We start from the raw sequence: 13,385 nt of genomic DNA on the forward strand, positions 1-13,385 counted from the left end.
CAGAGATGAGTTAGCACACCGAAATAAAATTATCTTTTTCCATCTATGGTTACAGGGTCCATAAGGACCTTGCAGAACTCACATGGGACTTGACCCATCACATGGATGGGCCACTTCAACAACACAACTTCTCGCACTGAAGTTACTAAACGTCACCAGTTTCTGTTTTTCTAGGCAGAGCTCACTGTCCCACTTAATTGTTGATTTGAGCTACTGTTTAAAACTTCCATTACGTGTCTAGTGTGAGGGTGGGCAAATGGAGAAAATCAACATTTGCTAAAATAACGCAGTAAAAAAAAAAATGTTGATTTAATAGAGTGACCTTTTACCAAGTTATTTTTTAAATGTGATAAATGTGTGTCCTGTCTGGACAAAACAAACTATCTGCCCAACCTCATCTTCCTGATTTTAAGAGAGGAAAACAACAGGAAATGAATAGCCACAAACCAGTATGATTTCATGAATAAGATAATCAAAATATGGATATTTCATCCATAATATCACAGCTGTCTTCTCGACAACCAGTGTTTTAGCAATTACATTGCCTTATACAAGTATTTTTCTTCATAAGCATTTTCCACTTTGAGTGGAAGATGAATTTCTCTGGATTTAGACAATGAATAGATAACTTCTATCAATGGTTGATTAGTGTGTGTACAAAGAATGTGCTGGGGGGGGATTCACAAGGCTTTGGGAAACTGTTGTTCCAGTCTCAATGGTAATTAAGCACTAAAGAACCAAATGTCAAGATTCGAATCTTTAAAACTATGACTAAGCTTTTCCATATGCTAAAGCTGATCCCAAACCGTAGATGTTTTCTAAAATATTAGCTCTTACCTACACATTAATTGACTATCGATTTCTTCAGTTTCAAAGAAAACAAGGCACCCACTGGGGATTTTAATAACAAAAGGTGATCTGTTCTGCAGTTAGTTTTTAGTCTTGCTTTTTTATCAGTGCTAATAAGTCTGGATCTAAGTGCATTTTACTAAAGCACGCATTTTAAAAGCTGATTTTGTCTATATAAAACATTTTCAGCATATCTGAAAAAGCAAAAGGCTCTTCATGCTTTGTGTCTTATTTTACCTAATAACCATGGCATAAAATAACAGCATCTGAGTACGCTGCAATGCTACATTCAGGCTGGGAAAAAAAAAAAAAAAAAAACAACAAAAAAACCCCATAACCTGGGCCTGGGTCACCACTGCATTATGCCAGAGTGACTGCAATTAAAATTAATGGAATGTTACCAGAATAAAATGGCTCATAACAAAGTTAACCAGCCATACCCATTACCGCTTGCTGAAACTGAACATGCAGACAGGAGTTAGTTATTAAAGCAGAACTACAGGGTTTAGTAGTATGGCCAGTCTTCCGTCTTCACTCATCATACGTATATAATACACAAGCACTTCCACTCTGGTGACACAATGGTATAGCAATAAGCAAATAATACAGCCTAATCAAAGAGTGCACACGCCAAGGAGTCAAAGTGATATTTCATATAAACAGCAGCAGAGAAAAAAAAAGCCAACCCTGCGGATAAGAAATCAGCCGCTGTTAAGGCCACCTTGGACAATTCTATTTCAATCTGGAAAGAGGAGATGAAAAATTACTCTCAGTGGGAAAACGAAGGACAAACACAATCTCAATATTAAAACAAGGTTGATAAAAATCTCTTTGCCTTTGTCCTACCAGCTATGTTTCATGTCTCAGAAAAATGGGCACATACCACATAATTAATTGCAGAACTGCATAGAGAAAAATTGAGAGGGCAGCCTGAAGGTAGCTTTGTTCTATTATCAAGAGTCGCAAAATCACCCCTTATCATTATTAGCACACATATATAAGCTCCTCTCCAAATATTAATAACTTCAGTCTTTCCAGACCTCCATAGTGCAGGCACAATTAATCCCTATTTAACAAGATGGGGAAAGTTGTTAATGGGGAACAGCTCTGGAAACCGTAGCATGGAAGATAAGCAGAAGAAAATAAAGCTGTTCTTTAAAGGCCAGGCACACATCAATATTGGGATGAAGCTCAGCAATATCAGGACAAAGTTTTAATTTATATCAAAGCCATTTTCACAGTGGTGATGAGCTTCATCGTTAACGGAAGTGGTTCAAAACCAAAATATAGCTTCTGCAGGAATGCAGGGCTGTAGACCTGCTGAAGGCACACTGAGCTCCAAACTTAACTATTTTCCCTACACACACTGCACAATGTGCTACTGCTCCCAAAAAGCCCCATCTCTCACAGCTTTTATGCAAGACAACAATCTCCCGATAATGGTGTCTCCAAAAATAAGAGCTCCCAAAGTAATCTTGCTGCTAGTAAAAACCAATTTTTACACAACAATGATATTTGTAGACAGATTAAGCCAAAGTATATATTGTCCTTTGATTTCCGTTGCAGAGTTAAAGTTCAAACAACACATTAGCATCCCAACAGCCTGTCCACTCCCTCGTTATGTTCCACCTGTCACTCAATTAACACCTCATTAAGTTGCACACCTGCAGCACACCTGCTCTCTGCTCCCAACATTAACCTTGCGTTAGGAGTGCCAGCCCAGGAGCCCAGTTTGCAACATCCTGGGGTAGATGGGACCACAGAGGAGTTCAGCTGGTGTTCTGGATCCCATAGCTTGGACAAACACGCAAACTATATATGGTCCTGTTCTACTAGCAGTAGTGTCTCTGCTTCATAGCCATTCCTGTAATTCTGTAATTGGAATAAACGTTTAAAACCAACAGTTTAGAAGTTTTTAAACATGTTCAAGTCTGAGTATCTATTAACCCACCACAAATTCACACAGAAGTTATGTCCGCCCAGCACTGGGGTGAGCGGACTCGCTCTCCTCCCAGCGCGGTGCGGCAGCAGAGCCGAACTGCTCGGTGTGAGTTCAGCAAGGGGCTCATTTTTCTTGCTGTCTGTTCAATTCAGTGCAAACACATTCTGATTCACCTCAAAAAGTATTAAGTAATTAAAAAAAAAAAAAAGTGCTTACCAAAACTGTATAAGCAGATTGCAAAATATACCATGCTTAAACACACTGATTCAATGTTTTATTTGATGTACTGCAATGAGTCCTCAATATCCATATGTTTAAGAAGTGTGGTCCTTTTTAATGCTTGTTTTTTATTAACATTCTTTTTTCCTGTTCAATTGATACCACCTACACTTCACAATAATCTACAAAGGAGGAGAGGATTGCAAATAAATATAAACAAACACAATTAGCACTGAAATATACTTGTAATCATGTACTAAAAAGATGAGTACTAGAACTGTAAAGTGCCCAACAAAATTACGGCTCAAGCTTCTCTAGGAAATATAAAACAGACTGGGCTTCCATTCCCAAGGCTCATTGTCAGAAAGAGAAATAAAATCCCTCATCTCTTTCCTCTTGTCAACTTGAAAAGCAAGGACAACATCAAAGGGTTCAGCAGAGGAAAGCAAAAGCTAGTTAAGGAAAGGCATGCAGAAGAAATTCCCCCAAACCCCTCCAAAATCTAAAGCAAAACCTAAGCCTGCCCACCCCAACCCCAGAAAAAAAAGAAGTGGGAAGAAATGTGATAGCACATCATTCTTCCCTGGCACAACTCATCATTCTCTCTCTTAACCTGATTACTTTTTCTTCTCTGTTCCAAGTTTCCTTTGTAAATACCTTATTTTCAGCAGAACCAGAGGTGACTCTGCAGTTCTGTACCTGACAGAGTGGGATGCAAGAGATCTTCACGCTAAAACTGAAGGAACAGTACAGAGAAATGTGACCCAAGCCACCACGTCTGTGTCACGCGGAGCAGCACGCGGCCGCTTGTCCGGCATCACCACAGGGACCTCCAGCACAAGGTTACCTCACTTGGTACAGGTGTACACTGACTACAGTAAGTTCAAGCTCCTACAAACAGTTGTTCCAACACTAAAAAGGAGCAATTTGGCACTTTTCATTGACAGACGAAGGAGTAGAAGCACCATGAAGCCTCTTTGAACCCCACAAGCATGTGGTTACGGACTTGGTACTGTCATCTCAGAACAGGTGGCTGAGATGTTAAGAAAGAAACCAATTATATGATCAATTGGAGATTCTGTTAAGCTACCCGGCGACCTGCTGTGCTTTCTGCACGTCAGTACACAAAATAATCTCCACTCTAAGAACAGAGGTTGCACAAACACTAGGAAGAAAGCGTGAAAGCTCCTGTGAGGACAGAGTCTTTGAAAGCAGCCTCTCTCGTTCTCAAAGACCGCCAAACACACAATACAGAGAACGCAGAGTATTTGCAGGTATCAAATGCTCTGCAAAGTACCGTCACCAGCTTTTGTGTTCAGGCAATCTTCTCCTGGTTTTATTAAATGTGGCTGAAAAACATGTAGTAACAGAAAGAAAAACAACAGTGAAGCCTAAAAATGCTGCAAAAAGTGAAACAAAAGGACTGAACTGAATATTAATTTCTACATAATTCAGTTGGGTAAATCCCAGGGATGAAGCAAGTGTGAAACAAAATATGAGAGCCACTTTGGGATTTAATATTTGTTTTCGTTTTTCCCCAATCATATTTATACCAATATCACTGCTTATAATGCAGAGATTACTTTCCACATCTGATCACAGACAGAAATACTCAGAATGTGAATTTAGAACAGGTAATTATCTGGTTTGCTTATATTTTTATTTAATAATCCAGGCATTTGAGTCAACATTGCATTTATTCAGAATAAAAACCTGTGATCTTAAGAAGGGGTATGCACCTTCTTTCTTATACAAGCAAACTTAGTTCTAATTCACAATTACCATCACAGAGCTGATCCCAACACTGATCGAGCAGGAGGGTGTAAGCTGAGCTTTAATTTAGAGATTGAACAAGACTGCCCCGTCCAGTCACGGGCATTCAAGGAAAAAAGTCCATCGTTCATGGACTCCAGGAAAGCCAGACTTTTAAGGATGCGCCATTCAGAAGCACTAGGGATGAAAAATGCAAAGTTGTACAGGACAACAGAATTGGAATGGTATAAAAACAGATAAACATGGGACCACGTCATTTTTATTTTAGTTTTTGACTAGTGAAAAATTGAGACGTCACTTCACTCTGATGCAGAAAGCAAGCCAGCATCTCCTGCGGATCCTGAATTTCAGTCATTTCTACTAGATAGCATTCACTTCGTTCCATAATTAGTTATCTAATACCAAACAAGATCCAGGTTTCCAGTTCAACACTCATCATGATTACAATTTTCAGATTTTGTTGTACAACACCTGAGATATCTCAGAGGTGAGCAAACAAAAGAATCTTTCCAATGCAGCAGTCCAGAACAAGTCCAAATGCTGTGACCCTTGCATTTAAAAAACAAACAAAAAACCCCCCATAAATAAACCAAAAACCACACAGATGTAATCTAATCAAATTATGATTTTTTTTCCTCCTTCCAGTACAGTTCACAGTAGGTCTGGTTCCTACCACTTGACTGGGCTTTGCCCTTGTGATTGTTCTGTCTTCACGTAAGCGTTGTACAGTTCTCTCAAATGCAAGAACAGTTCCTCCAGGTTGTCCCCTGTCAGTGCAGACACTGCGATGACACGCTCATCTATCTGTTCCCTAAGGAGCGGCAGATTGAGCCTGGACTCAATGAGGTCGATCTTATTCGCGATGACAACAGAAGGCCTCTCAGACAATCCTTTTTTATATTGTTCTAGTTCATATTTTAAGTCCTGCAGCTGAATCCAAGGCTGAGACACAGAGAGATCCACCACATACAAGAGGAAGCGGCAGCGTTCAATATGCCTGAGGAAGGCCATCCCGAGGCCCCTGTTTTGATGAGCACCTTTTATTAGGCCAGGAATGTCAGCAACTGCGATGGGAGAAATTTGACAGTGAATCCAACTGATCCAAAAAAAACCCCAAAAACCCCACAACACAACAAAACCAAAACTGTCTTTTACTGGCCAGTGAAAGCACTGTTACAATTACATCTCAATGCATCAATATTAAAGCATACCTCACATTAAGTTTGGCTGCTATTATCTTTTAAAACCCCTACATTTGGAGTATTCCAGTGAAGACAGAATACAAGTTGCTAGTTTGATATCGAGGGCACATAAAAGTGAACGTGAAATGGGCTTTCTGTGTTGTTTTGTTTGAAGTTATTTAGAACTCACAAGAATTCTAAAGAACTGCTAAACTTATTTCTGGAGCATTTCAAAGAATAACCCAGGTGACACAACTTGCCATCAAGGTACACAAAACATCCTACAGTTCTTACCTGCTACTTGTTCATAGTCTTGATAGCAAACGACGCCAACATGGGGATTTAGGGTTGTGAATGGGTAGGCAGCCACAGCTGGCCTTGCATTGGAGATTGCTCTCAAAAGTGATGATTTGCCAGCATTGGGAAAGCCCACCTGGAATACAAACACTTATTAAAGCCATAGTTCTAGGTTAAACCTGATTTAAATTAAAAAAAAAAAAAGTAAGCTTTTACAGATGTGGCAAAGTTCTTCAAGCACGAATATAACAACATTAATTTTGTGTACTTAGGTTTGAAAAACACCCTGCTTTCCCTTTTTTGTTTCTCCTAAACACTGTTTTACTTATATGTGTACTTTATCATAAGCATTAAATAGACCAAATATAGAAGGGTCCCCTAAAATTTCTTAGTGCCATCCTAAGTACTTCCCTTGTTCAGAACCAAAAATGTACATACCATAAGAACACTTTTACCCTGAAATAATGATATGACACTTAGTCCTACACTTTCCATTTTATCTGTGTTTTTTAACTGTGTTATTTATTATTTTCCAAAAGAATTCACAATTAACTTTGTCCCTGATTCAGGAACATACATTGGCCTAGAAGTAACCAGAATGCCTACAAGCTTGGGATTTTACAGCTCTCTCATATTCTTGATATCAAAGAATTAAATTGAAGCTTGGCCTTCTGGGGCAAGGCAAGAATTTAAACAAACCCATTCTAGAAATGAAGATACTCTGGGATATCCTAAATTGACTTAGCATTCATGTCTAAATAGTATTTTAATTTCAGAGGATGCTAAACCTGGAACTAATGAAGTCAAATGTTAACACCTGTAAAAAGAGAAATATAGGGATGAAATAGAAGATGATTTGAACTTTATACATTTTTATTTTTTTAAAACCAAGAAAACAGAAACTAATTTAGAATAACCCTCCATACTGTACTGGTCTCCTGCAGAATCAGCAGGCCAAGCCTGCTGTACATCATCAGCAAATCTGTTAATCACCCATGAATCTTGCACATTGCTTTTCTATATATAGTGTTGATTTTAGTGAAAGTAGGATGACGTCAAATAGCAAAAGAGTGACAGCTCTGCAAATCATTTCGGATATCCTTCTACCAACTACTAACAAGAAAGCATCAAGTTGCATCTCTAAACAAGCAAACCAAAAGGCTAACAAAAATGTTATCAAACATTATTTCTTCAGTCAGTCAAATGTCATCCTACAGCAATAAGGGAGTTGAAGAACCACTGGACACTCACCAGTCCTGCATGAGCTGTTGTCTTGAGTTCCAAATGGAGGACCCTTTCCTGCCCTGGCTCTCCCGGAGTGAATAACGTTGGAGCTCGATTTTCATTGGAAAGAAAAAAGCGATTACCTTTCCCTCCAGCTCCCCCGTAAGCTGCAACATACTCTTCACCATGTCTAGTGAGGTCAGCGACAACTTCCCCATCTTCCTTAACCAACGTACCTACAGGGACCTAAGAGTGAAGAGAGATCCAAGCATTACGCTGATGCTAAAAGTCTGCAGCAGAGCTGAGTTCAGCAGATATTTGACCAGCTGATTTCAGACTGGTTGAAAATTATTCCTTCACATTCTCAAGCTGGGGAATCCAAGAACAGAAGTCTACTTCCTGAGGCTCGCTTTCTGGACCCAAACAGCACTGTCAGACATTTACACTTCATTAAAATGTTAACAGTACTATAAGCCTCTTTCTCTCATTTTATGCAAAGAGGCCTAAGCACAGTAGTGACCTAAGAAACATACTGTATGTGTGCACCAAAACAGGCATGTTGATGAAAAAAAAGTACAAAAGAAAAAAGTCTGCTTCCGCTCCCATTTAAGAAGTTGTGTGCTGTGATTGCTCTAGGCATATGATGCCTGCAAGTAAAGCAAATCAGAACCGTATTTGTTTGGGTCAAGTGTACCTTCCAAAGAACTTTAATTTTTATAAACAATTTCAAGCAGCTTGATCTGTCAATGTGCCAACCAGCCCTGTCTCAGCAGAGACAGAACACAAGGCTCCATGAAAATAACAAACATGAGATTCTCTCACAATAAGGTCATCCAGCTCTCAGATCAGCAGTGTTAACAGAAAGCTAACACAGTAGCACACAACCTTAATTTACTTACTTTAACATACACATATGCACCATTAGCTCCGTAACAGTTTTTGCGTCCTCCTCTCTCTCCATTAAAACCTTGATAGAAGGGGAGGACTGAAGAAAGTGATTTCACTTGCTGATCAGCTGTAAAAAATATGCATATTTTAAACACATTGTTTTAGCAGAACAGGCACAGAAGAGAAACTTCTTGATTGTTCTTTCTCTTTTTGAATACTGCATGAATGCATATCCTATTTACTGTCTCAACATCAGGGAAGATTAACATTAATGTAAGTTATGATAAAGTTTAACTGCCTTTACATATCTTTTTAGGTTTATTAACCATGCACTTTATTAAGCGGACATTCCAAAATCAACCATTACTCATTTTTTTAAAATTAGCAGATTTTGCAGCAGGGTGGTAGAAGAAGCAGTTTTATTCATCTTACGAGTAAAAGTTGATCAGATCCCAGCCTTATCGTAAGTGGCACCAGCCACTAAAATTTTTGCAAAATATATTGATTTTCAAAAAATGCTTTCTAACACTGCCAGTGTCATTTATGTCCCTGTTACAACAGCTCAGGGCAAAGCTTCAAAAGCAAAGACATCTTATACAGAAATAACCATTTTAACATTTTTGACATTTAAGTGATAAGACAACGTGAAACAAAAGAGAACTAGTGAGTGTTACCTTTCAAGATGACATGACCCCCATCACCCCCATTTCCACCATCAGGACCTCCAAATACTTTTCGGGGTTCACTGTGAAAAGAGTGACCTCCTGCTCCTCCTTGGCCTCCAACCACACGCACTTTGCGGTGATCCACGAAGTAGCGTGTCTGTAACAAGGATGGGTTTGTATCCTTTAAGTACAGTTTATCGGTCTTCTTCCAACATGTGGACTGTTCACATATCCAGATGAAAAGAGAGCACACAACCTTCATTGTGGTAACATTCAAATTCTGTCAATTACTAAGGGACTTTATAATGAGAATGAGCAATAAGGGTCACTTCAATTAAACAGCCCCAACAGTATGTGAGGGAGGAAAAGTTGTATTAGTATTGATACCAAGACAAGCAACTAAAAAAACCCTCAACTCCTGAAAATTTAAGTTATGCTATGAGCAGTGATCTCTTTAAAAGCTTCTTTCAGAGAAGTATTTGGCACCACCACATGGCGAGATATGAAGTGATTGCTTGAAGTTGGAAGTGATTTAGTGATCACTGGAAAATAAGATATTCCATAGGCACATAATTAGAAAAAAAAAAAAAAAAAAAGTTGTTCTAGGACCCTGCAGTTTCTTTAACATAAAATGCTGTCTGTCTGGCATCCGATTACTATGTAACACTATAAAAGCAGTGAGAAATTAAACAATATTTTAGCCTTAAAGTTACGTAAGACTTCCTGCCTTCTGGACCTCTGCTCGCTGCCGGCTCAAGGGGCTGGGGCTAAAGTCACACTTAGTGCTACACAACCCTCTGAACACCCACAGTATCACATGGCAGAGTTATTTCCTCACTATTCAGTAAGTTTACCAGATTTTAGAAAGATATTTCCTCGCATGAAAAGCATCTATTCGATCATCGTGAGTAGAGAACGGCGATAAGCTCTGCTTGCTGAGACGTATCCGAGAGGCAACTGCATTGCAAACCGACAGCTGATTCACTCCAGGACTTACCAGTTTCCTTTCCGAAATCACTCTTTTTTGCCTCAGCCGCCTGTTCTTCGAGCACCTCACGCAGGTGGTGGAGAAAGGCGCCTGCCGGCCCCCCGCCGGCAGCGGCACCGGGTTGAGGAGGAGGGCTGACCGCCAATGGGACCGGCCGGCCCCGCACCGCGGCACCAAGGCACTGACAGCCGCCGGGACCGCCCGGCCGCCCGGCCCGGCCCAGCACAGAGCGAACATGGCGCCCGACCGGCGCGCCGGCCCCGCCCGCCCCGCCCAACGGCCGCCCGCACGCCAGCCCCGCCCCCTGCCCCGCCCCCTGCGGCGAAAGCGCGGGAAGGTGCGCTCGGCGGCTCCCGGCGGTTTCTGCCCGTCTCCCGTCAGCCCGCGGGTGCCGCTCGTACACCGGCAGCCGCCAGGAGACTCTGGGCACCGGGGTGCGCGCAAAGGCACTCGTGTCCCAGCCTAGAACCTCCCGGACGCAGCTCGCTCCCGTAAGGGTTAAATTAGCCTGTGAGAGAGCGACCCTGCGCATCCCCGGGCTGAGCAGGGCAGGAACAGATTCACAGACAGAACCACAGAATGTCAGGGACTGGAAGGGACCTCAAAAGCTCATCCAGTCCAATACCCCACCGGAGCAGGAACACCCAGATGAGGTTACACAGGAAGGTGTCCAGGCGGGTTGGAATGTCTGCAGAGAAGGAGACTCCACAACCTCCCTGGGCAGCCTGGGCCAGGCTCTGGCACTCTCACCATGAAAAAGTTTCTTCTCATATTTAGGCGGGACCTCCTGTGTTCCAGTTTGCACCCATTGCCCCTTGTCCTATCATTGGTTGTCACAGAGAAGAGCCTGGCTCCATCCTCCTGACACTCACCCTTTACATATTGACCACCATGAATGAGTCACCCCTCAGTCTCCTCCAAGCTCAAGTGTGATGGGAGCAGCTGAGGGACCTGGGGGGTTCAGCTGGAGAACAGGAGCTGAGGGGAGACCTTCTGATGTCTGAACTGCCTGAAAGGAGCTTGGAGCCAGGGGGGGTCAGGCTCTGCTCCCAAGGAACAAGGGACACAATGAGAGGAAACGGCCTCAAGTTGTACCAGGGGAGGTTGAGGTTGGATCTTGGGAACAATTTCTTCCTGGAAAGGGCTGTGGGGCATTGGAACAGGCTGCCCAGGGCAGTGCTGGAGTCACCATCCCTGGAGAGGTTTAAAAGACACGTAGATGAGGTTCTCAGGGATGTGGGTTAGTGCTAAAGTCAGGTTAGTGTTTGGACTCAATGATCTTGATGGTCTCTTCCAACCGAAACGATTCTATAATTCTATCACATAATTTGAAAGATGGAACAAGCTTTTGTCATCCACACATGACAGGACCCGAGGGAATGGCAGGAAGATGTGCCAGGGGAGGGTCAGCTGGGACATGAGGAAAAGGTTCTTCACCCAGAGGGTACAGGACACTGGAACAGGGTCCCCAGGGAGGTGTCACGGCCCCAAGCCTGACAGTGTTCAAGAAGAGACTGGACAACGTCTGCAGACACACGGTGTGAACCGTGGGGTGTCCTGTGCAGGGACGGGAGTTGGAACCAATGATCCTGTGGGTCCTTCCAGCTCAGGACAGTCTGTGATTCTGTGACAATTATCTATGAAGTGTATTGGAGAAGGTGCAACTCACAAGAATCTCCTTTTATCTGTTGTTTCCATTCAAAAGTCTGTGTCATAAGAAAAGTACCACCAACTTCGTTTTCAGATAATATTTAACCTAAACAATTTTCAAGCATTCTGTATTACAAAACAGAAAATGATACAATTAATGGAAGAAGTCAAAATGCTGGCATCACTTTGTTTCCACATTAATACATAAAAATGGACAACACATTAAATAAACATTTTGTTATTAACAATTAGAAATATTAACACCAAAAATCATGTATAAATTAGGAAATAAATGTACAAACTATTTCCAAAGTGCTTTTTCAAATACATTATATACACAACATTCAAGAAGTTCTTAATGTAAGACATTTCAGATTGGTGTAATGTTGCTGTTTTGTTTCAATTGTTGTTCATATTCTCTCAAAAACCACATAAAAGGCATATTTCCAAGCTGGCAAAGAGCAATACTGCATTCTTCTGGCTACCTGTAATATTAATATATTGTAAAGAAAACAATCTTACTTCTTTTCCATTCCTTGCTATTTGAGAGTACTTATTCATATGAAAACACCAGCAGGAAAGATGAGAGAAATGAGGACTGACTGAAAAAAGTCTTCTATTATCAGTAATTAAAATCAGTAATGTAGCAAGGGCAGTGCTTGGACAACATTTAACAGTCAACTCTTGAGCAGTCCAGTTAACGACCTTCCTCTACAGGAAAAAAAGTAACAAATTGAGAGATCTGTTATTTTCCTTCCCTGTGGTGTTGCTTTTTCAAAATATGAAGTACTAGAACTCAAAATCCCGTAAATACACCAGCTCAGGCAAATAAAAGGAGAAAATCCTACAGAGGGTGTATTTCTATTGTAAATTTGAAATTAATCCCATATTAAAAAATGCTCATGGATTATCGTCATCCCAGCCTTTTGCCTCAGAGAAATCTGGACATGGTGTTTTGTTCAGCACTTTATATAAGCACTTTATAAGTGCTTTTTTAAAACACTTTTAAAGAACATATAAAACTGAATAGAAGTGACTTTAACGTTGTTCATACTGGCTTTCACATACCACTAGTTTTTATTTCTAAATTCTCTCTCTCTCTAGGTATTCTCTCACTGGTTGACCCCATTAAGAGTTCCCCTCTCTATATGCATGATATTGGTTCACAATTAAAGCTGAATTTACTTGCTTATCTCCAGTAAAGACGGATTTTTTTTTTATTTTACTTCTGAACTATTTCTGTCAAGCTACAAGAGAAAAATAAAAGTGATGATGAGCTACACGAACAATCAACCAAAAATTTGACAATATTTATGGTTATAGCGCTTGCTGGAAAATCTGAGCAAAGGCAATGGAAGAATGGGAAATAAAGAAGGGATGCCAGCCACCTGCTTGTGAAATGTGGCATGAAAATGTATATGCGAGCTATAAAATTTGGAGTAGCATATTTAAGACTGGAGTTTTAGCAGATGTTTTTCTCAGCTAAGCACAATATGAAGCAATATTGTCGCCTAGTAGGCTGACACTGCAGAGCTCGGAGCTCCCTTCTGTATTTCTTTCCATGACAGAAATACCTTGATTTATACGGATCTATAAAAAGTGCCTCTACTGATTAACACTTCCTTGAATACAGGTGTTGAACCTCTTTCTGTAACTTGTAAAACAGAAATGTGGACTTAGGCAGATTACTGAATGATTCGACTTGGGTA

At 40.9% G+C, this 13,385-nt stretch overlaps 1 protein-coding gene across 1 annotated transcript; it reads right to left on the bottom strand.

The window, feature by feature from the left end:
• Nucleotides 1–4,506: 4,506 nt before the first annotated feature.
• On the bottom strand, nucleotides 4,507–10,282 carry MTG2 (mitochondrial ribosome associated GTPase 2). Its single transcript, XM_082065087.1, has 6 exons — nucleotides 10,036–10,282; nucleotides 9,048–9,195; nucleotides 8,385–8,500; nucleotides 7,513–7,731; nucleotides 6,259–6,397; nucleotides 4,507–5,847 (listed from the first exon to the last, which is right to left on the bottom strand). Exons 1-6 carry the CDS (start codon nucleotides 10,261–10,263, stop codon nucleotides 5,453–5,455), a joined length of 1,245 nt encoding a protein of 414 aa, XP_081921213.1. The 5' UTR covers nucleotides 10,264–10,282; the 3' UTR covers nucleotides 4,507–5,452.
• Between the last annotated feature and the right edge of the window lie 3,103 nt (nucleotides 10,283–13,385).

The sequence above is a fragment of the Streptopelia decaocto genome (assembly GCF_964273445.1).
Source record: "Streptopelia decaocto genome assembly, chromosome: 14".
NCBI classification, from domain to species: domain Eukaryota; kingdom Metazoa; phylum Chordata; class Aves; order Columbiformes; family Columbidae; genus Streptopelia; species Streptopelia decaocto.

Bases quoted from the DNA above. Each gene is read 5' to 3' on its own strand.
- MTG2 (XM_082065087.1), bottom strand. From the start codon at position 10,263: ATGTTCGCTCTGTGCTGGGCCGGGCCGGGCGGCCGGGCGGTCCCGGCG. The intron at 9,196-10,035 runs GTAAGTCCTGGA...TCCTTGTTACAG, and splicing joins TGATTTCGGAAAGGAAACTG to ACACGCTACTTCGTGGATCA. The intron at 6,398-7,512 runs GTGAGTGTCCAG...TTTGTATTCCAG, and splicing joins CAACAGCTCATGCAGGACTG to GTGGGCTTTCCCAATGCTGG.